General features: G+C 43.8%; 1 protein-coding gene across 1 annotated transcript in view; it reads right to left on the bottom strand.

Moving 5' to 3' along the window:
* Positions 1-362: 362 nt before the first annotated feature.
* LOC119568314 (transient receptor potential cation channel subfamily V member 6-like) overlaps positions 363-7500 on the bottom strand; it is a 40868-nt gene continuing 33730 nt past the window's right edge. Inside the window, 4 exon segments of the mRNA XM_037916769.1 lie at positions 363-538; positions 1063-1288; positions 5986-6168; positions 6170-6184. Coding sequence (XP_037772697.1) covers positions 363-538; positions 1063-1288; positions 5986-6168; positions 6170-6184 — 600 coding nt within the window.

Raw genomic sequence — 7500 nt, 5'->3', positions numbered from 1 at the left:
GGGGTTCCTCAGGCCTTTTGCTCTTCATTTCATGTAAAAGCGATATGTGGTCAGGCATTACTCATAAAATGGTGACAGATACTGATGCTACTTCTCTCTGTGCTGATATTCCTTCTCCGGCAACCATCCTGATGATAATTCAATCGTGGTGCTCTCGGCGGGGCATGAAATTGAATCCTACCAAATCCAAGAAAGTGATTGTGAGTCGGTCTGAAACGCATTTGCCCTAGCATCCAAGTCTGCTAATTAATGGGGGTTTAATCACATCAGTGGATAATCTGAAGCTCTTAGGTGTAACCCTTGATTCAAAGCTAATATCTGAATTGCAAATTAGCAATACAGCCCGACCAGTTTCATCTAAGTTAGGCATCGTTCACAAGTGGAAGATTTATGGTGATGACAACATTGGTCTTGAGTGTTTCTTTTCTTTTATTCTGCCTCGTTTTGAGTATTGTTCTGGTTATTTGCTGTAGAGTCACACTGCTTGATCGTTCCTTTAGTACCATTACATTTCTCCCGACTGACTTAGACTTGGACACTGGGCACCGTAGAGATGTTGGGACTCTTTCAGTCTTAAACAAGATTGTAACCGATAATTCACATCCCATCTATGAGTCTTTACCACATTTTTATCAGCCCGCAAGAGTTAATAGAAGTTCCACGACCCTCGATGACCTAAGTCTCCGTTTTTTTCTGCTATTTGTAGACTTTGGAATAGATTGCCTTCAGGTAATGTAACTTCTCCGGCTCTTGAAGTCCTAGAGATCAGCTAATTTGTTTTCACTACGTAAATATCCGATGATTTTCTATCTTCTCTTTCTTTCTTAGCTGTGTTTCTTTTGACCTGCACTGACACCTTTGGTAGTATAATTATCGATTTATTCAGTGTTTCTCTTTATATTGACATAATAATAATAATAATAATAATAATAATAATAATAATAATAATAATAATAATAATAATAATAATAATAATAATCATAATAATAATAATAATTAACAGCAACAATAATATCAACAAAACCTGAACAGACCGCACCAAGTCCTCAGTCCTTCACTTACTAGTCTCCCCCGAGGGTCGGATCGTGTCGAGGGCGTTGAGTGGGTAGGCGCTGCAGGTGATGTTCGAATAACGCCAGAACTCGATGCAGGTAAGTTCCAGCATTTCCTTAAAGATGGTGGAGCGAGCGAGTTTGCAGGCCAGGGTGAGGGGCGTGAGGCCGGCCATGTTCATTATCCCGTCCTGCGCGGGGATGCGAGGGTGGCGGAGAGCGTAGGAGAACATGCCCTGGAGGAAGGAGGGGTACTGGGTATGAGTGGAGGTGGAGGGGCTAATGTGGGTCGGGGGGTGTGAGTATGGGTGGGTGAGGTGGGTATGGGGTGTGAGTATGGGTGGGTGAGGTGGGTATGGGGTGAGGGAGAAAGGAGGGGATAGGTGGGTATGTGTGAATGAGGTGGGGGGGGGGGATTTGTGGGTAGGGGTAGGTGATGGAAATGGGTATTGGTTAGGGGAGGGTTGTTGGGAGTGGTTATGGGGAAAGGTGGGGGTTATGTGGTAGTTGTAGATAGGGGAGAGGGAGGGTTGGGTAGGTGGGTTAAGGTAAGAGACGAGATATGGAGAGAGGAAGAGAAAGGTGGGGGAAGGGCATAAAGAGAGGGAAACAGAAGGAAGGGAAGACGGGAAAGTAGTGGATAAACGAAAAGAGGTTTTGTGAACATAAATTGGAATATCAAATTGGATAAAAAACCCGGAGTGACAAGGTTAAAAAAAAGAGGTGAAAAGGGAAGTGAGGGAGGGAAAGGAAAGAGGAAAGAAGGGGAGACGAAATGAAGATTTAGAGAAGGAAGAAAGAAGGAAACAATGAAAGGAGAGGGACGAGGAGGGCATGGCGGAGAAATTGCAATAAATAAAGCAGTAAATGATCATTGTTGATTAGTCAATCATTTAAGAATATATGTACGTATGCACAGACTTATGAATGAGGCCAACCAACTGAAAATCTCATGGAAGATTGCCATAGGAACCCCATAACAATAGTTGCAACCATGACCCAAGTATGGAAGAGGGGGAGGTGAGCAATAATAACTTCCCAAGACCCAGCATTCTATGAAGGGAGGGGGTGGGAGGAATGCTCGTGACAGAAGCTTCTTTGTTAGAACGGTTTCTATTCGAGAACCAGCAAAACCGGCATATAAAGAGTGTTCAAAGGGGTTTCTACGATCATTCAACAAGGGACCCACGCTCCACTCAGTCCATTCCCCCAACCACTTTTTATTAAGTAAATTGAATGGGATGTTACAGTCCACATAAAAAAAAAAAAAGTTCAGTACCATCTTTTCTCGGGAGTAGCGTGAACATAGCATCTTATACCCACCTTGTCGTGTCTGATTTGGTATCCAGAATGCAATAAGCAATGATAATAGTCAATTCCAGTACAGATGCCTAAAGGAATACATTATACGTAAGAGGACACTTGGAAAAAGGAAAACAATAGTGGTAAATACAATAACACACAAAAATGAGAGTAACAACAATGTCTTATTAGAAACAAAGAGAGAGAGAGAGAGAGAGAGAGAGAGAGAGAGAGAGAGAGAGAGAGAGAGAGAGAGAGAGAGAGAGAGAGAGAGAGAGAGAGAGAGACAGACAGAGACAGAGACAGACAGACAGACAGACAGACAGACAGAGACAGGGATAGAGAGGGCAGAGACAGAGAGAGACACAGACACACACACACACACACACACACACACACACAGAGAGAGAGAGAGAGAGAGAGAGAGAGAGAGAGAGAGAGAGAGAGAGAGAGAGAGAGAGAGAGAGAGAGAGAGAGAAACAGACAGACAGATAGACAGACAGACAGAGACAGAGACGGGGACAGACACACACAGAGAGAGAGAGAGAGAGAGAGAGAGAGAGAGAGAGAGGGAGAGAGAGAGAGAGAGAGAGAGGAGAGGGAGGGAGGAAGAGAGACAGACTGACAGAGAATATAGAACGAAAAAAGCCAGATAATGATAAAGAACATAATATTGAATCACCGACAACTGAAGAACTTAAAAATTTAAATAAAGATACCTTAATGAACGAAAATCCACGAACAAATCTATAAAGAATACAATATGCAAATAAAAAAATCGCGTCACTGTATTATATCATTGTCATGTTTCTCTCAAAATTAAATCATATCTGAGTTTGTTTTAAATTTAAAACCAAAGCGGTTTAGATAGATAGTAGATAGATAAAAGGGGGAGGGGAGAGGGAGAGAAAGAGGGGAAGAGAGAGAGAAAAAAAGGGAAGAAAGAAAAAACAGAAAAGAAAAACAAGGAAAAGGGAGAGAAAAGAGAGAGGAAGAGAAGAGAGAGAAAAAAAGGAGAAAACGAGGGGAAGAAGAGAAAAGGAGAGGGGGAAAAGGGAAGAGAGAAAAGAGGGGAGAGAGGAGAGGGGGAGAGAGAGGGGGAGGGGAGACAGAGAAAAGGGGCGAGAGAAAAAGAGGAAAAGAGAGGGGAACAGAAGAGGAGAAAAAGAGAGGGGGGGAGAGACAAGGGGAGAGAGAGAGAGAGGGGAGAGAGGGGAGGGGGATAGGAGAGAGAGGAAGAGAGAGAGGGGAGAGAGAGAGATAGAGAGAGAGAGAGAGGGAGGAGGGAGAGAGAGAGAAGAGAGGGAGGAGAGAGGAGGGGAGAGAGAGAGAGAGAGCCGACAGGACAGGCGGGCCCAGAGGGGAGAGGGGTTGATAGATAGATAGATAGATGATAGATAGAGAGAGAGAGAGAGAGAGAGGAAGAGAGAGAGAGGGGAGGAGACAGGGGACGGGACAGAGAGAGAGAGATAGATAGATAGAAAGATAGAGAGAGAGATAGATAGTAGTAGAAAAGATAGAAGAGAGAGAGAGGGGAGAGAGGAAAGAGGAGGAAAAAACCTTTTTTTACAAATTCTCTTCTATCTCTCTCTTTCATTAATCTTTTTTCTTCTAAGCACTTAATCCTCCTGCAACATCAGAGTGGTTTCTTTCTAGAAAGTGTAATAATCAAAGTCAGTTAACAACCTAAACTTTAAACTAATAATTAAGTTTACTTCAATTTGATGCCTGAACTATCGCTAATCTATAAACTTAAAAAAAAAAAAAAAATCGACATCCGTTTGAAAATCTTTCTCTCTTTCTCATTTTATCTATCTGTCTGTCTGTCTCTTTCTCTGCCTCTCTCTCTCTGTCTCTCTCTTTCTCTCTGTATATATATATAAAATTATATATATTTTATATATATAAATATATATAATAATATAAATAAAAAATCCACACACCCCTTTACCCTCTGTGGGTCTGTCTCTCTCTCTGCCCCGCTTTTCTCCTCTCTCCTATCTCCTCTCCCCTCTCTCTCTCCTCTCTCCTTATCTTTTCTATTTTTCTATCTCTCCCCTCTCCCTTCTCTCTCTCTTTCTCTCTCTCTCCCCTTTTCTCTTTTCCCTTTCCCCTCCATTTCTTCTCTCTCCCCTTTTTCCCATGCGTCCCTTTATCCCCCCCTTCCCTTTCCCTCCTCCCCCCAAAATAGGAAAAAAATACATTAATGAAGTTATTGCGGGGAAAATAAAACAGTTTCCCCGTAATTATCTCGTTAAACAAATGAACAAACGAGCAGAGAGGGGAGAGGGGGGGGGGTGGAGAGTTAAAGGGGGGGGGGGGAGAGGGGAGTAAGAAGAGACGGGAAAAGAAAAGGGGAAAACAAGGGGAGGGAGAGGGGGGGGGGGGGAGGGGAGAGAGAGGAGAAAACGGCGACAGACAGAGGGGGAGGGAGAAAGAAAGAGAGGGGGAAAAAGGGGGGGGGAGGGAAAGAGAGAGAGAAAGAGAGGGGGAGAGAGGAAAAGAGAGGGGAGGGGAAAGAGGGGGAAAAAATTGAAAAGAGAGAGAGGAAGAGAAAAGGAGAGGAGAAGAGGAGAGAGGAGAGAAGAAGAGGAGAGGGGAGAGCAAGGACACAGACAAATAAACATAAAAAGGAGCAGATAAGAAAAGGAACAGAGAAAATCCGCTGTAACATTCAAGAATAACAAGAAAAATAACTGAAAGAAATTCCAAGAACAAAGGCGAGAAAAAAAAAAAAAACAAGCACAAAACCAGAAAAAAGATAAAAAACATCAAACGCAAAAAAAGAAAACAAAAAACGAAACAAGAAGACAAGAAAGCCAATAAATAAATAAAATAAAAATAGAAAAATAATAAACAACAGCAGAGAGAGAGAGAGAGAGGGGGGAGAGGGAGATGGAGAGGAGGGGAGAGAGAGAGGGGGAGAGAGAAAAGGAGAGGGGAGAGAGAGAGGGGAGGGAAAAGAGAAAGAGAGAGAGAGAGAGAAAAAAGAATAAAAGGGGGAGAGGGGAAGAGTGGGGGAGAGAGAGGAGAGAGAGGGGAAAAAGAGAGAGAGAAGATTAGAGGGAGGGAGAAAGGGGAAAAAGAGAGAGAGAGGAGAGAGAGGGGGAGGAGGAGAGAAGAAAAGAGAGAGAGAGAGAGAAAGAGAAAAAGAAGAGAGAGAAAAGAAAGAAAAGAGAGAGAGAGAAAGAAAAGGGGGGAGAGAGAGAAAGGAGAGAGAGAGAGAGAAGGAGGGGAGGGGAAAAGAGAGGAGAGAGAGAGAGAGAGAGAGAAAAGAGAGAGAGAGAGAAAAGAAGAGAGGAGAGAGAGAAAGAGAGAAGAGAAGAAAAGAGAGGAGAGGGGAAAGAGGGGAGAGAGAGAAAAAAGAAAGATGGAGAGAAAGAGTAAAGAAAATCTCAAGAGCCTCTTACCAGCCCCTAAAATGAAATAAATAAATAAAAAAATTGAGAGAGAGAGAGAGAGAGAGAGAGAGAGAGAGAGAGGGGAGACCCGGGGGCGAGAGAGAGAGAGAGGGGGTGAGGAGAGGGGAGGGGGAGAGAGAGAGAGAGAGAAAGGTGGAGAGAAGAGAGAAAAAAAAAAAAATTTAAAAGAAATAAAAAAAAAAAAAAAAAAAAAATCGAGAGACCCTTACCAGCTGATTGCAGACGACCACCATATGCAAAATCATATTCCCGAAAGTGTCCTGTGCGTTGGGATCCGCACCGAAGTCGATGAGCTTGTTGTAGACCGTCTCGTTACCCAGGCAAGCCGCCCAAGCCAGTGGGTATTCCCCGAGGTTTAAACCAGTCCCTTTGTAATTGGGGGTTTCGGGCCCCCGGCGGGCGGGTCACCTGTGGTTTCCTTTGGGAGGAAAAAACCCGCTGGGGAAGGGGGGAAAAGGGTGGGGGTGAAAGGGTGGGGGAGGGGGAAGAGGGGGGAAGGGTGGGGGGGGAGTGGGAAAGGGGGGGGGAGGGGAAAAGGGTGGAAGGTTGGGGGGGGAGGGAAGGGTTGGGGGGGAAGAAGGGGAGGGGTGGGGGGGAAAGGGAGGAAAGTTTTAAAGGGTGGGGGGGAAAAGGGGGGGGGGTGGGGGGGAAAATAGCAAAATTATTTAAAAGGGGGGGAGAGAAAGGGGGGGGGGGTGGGGGAAGGGAGGAAGTTGAAAAAGGGGGGGGGAGAAAAGGGTGGGGAGAAAGGGGGGGAAGAAAAAGGGGTTTGAAGGGGGAGGGGGGGAAGGGGGTGGGGGGGAGAGTGTGGAAGGGAAGGGTGCGGAAGGGTAGGTGGATGATGAAGGAGGGGGGGGAGGGGGGGGGGGGGAGGGGGGGAAAGAAAACCGTTAATGAAACAACACTATAAATTTTTGCGTTGGGTGGGAAAAATTAATAAACATACCCTATATAATAAATATATATATATATATATAATAATATATATAATTTTATAATTTTATTTCAAAATAAAGTTTTGTGTGTGGGGGGTGTGTGTGTGGGTGTGTGTGGGGTGTGTATGATGTGTGGTTGGGGAAAAAGACAGAGAAGAGAGAGGAGGAGGGTTTTTAGAGAAGAGGGGAGAAGGGGGAGAGAGGAGAGAGAGAGAGTGTGGGTGGGTGGTGTGAGAGAGAGAGAGAGAGAGAAAAAGAGAGGAGAGAGGAGAGAGAGAGAGAAGGGGGAGAGAGAGGAGAGAGAGGAGAGAGAGAGAGGAGAGAGAGGAAGGGGAGTGTGTGTTGGGGGTGGTTTTTTTCACATTTTTTTTTTCCAGGAACAATATGAAAGAGTTGTCCTTTGCCCTTTGAACACACTTCCAGACTATCCTGCAAAGACATTCGTTAGAAGCCAATGTTCGATCAGATCCTTTATATATAAAGAAAAAAAAACGGCACTGCGCACTCTCTACTCTAAAACGGTTTGTTAATATATAAATAATAATAATAATAATAATAATAATAATAATAATAATAATAATAATAATAATAATAATAATAATAATGATAATAGCAATAATAATAATAACAATAATAATAATAAGAAGAATAACAATAATAATGATAAATCATATTTAAGCCTATCTTGAAGTGGTTCTGATCCCATTTCATTTATTATTCAGTGCGCAGTGGTCACGTCGCTACTCCGTGGGCAAAATAAGCTCAAGATTTCAGGACATTTCAGGATTT

Source organism: Penaeus monodon, chromosome 43, assembly GCF_015228065.2.
Source record: "Penaeus monodon isolate SGIC_2016 chromosome 43, NSTDA_Pmon_1, whole genome shotgun sequence".
Taxonomy (NCBI): Eukaryota; Metazoa; Arthropoda; class Malacostraca; order Decapoda; family Penaeidae; genus Penaeus; species Penaeus monodon.
The sequence above is the reverse complement of the archived record's forward strand: the minus strand, read 5'-3'. Positions and strand labels throughout refer to the sequence as shown.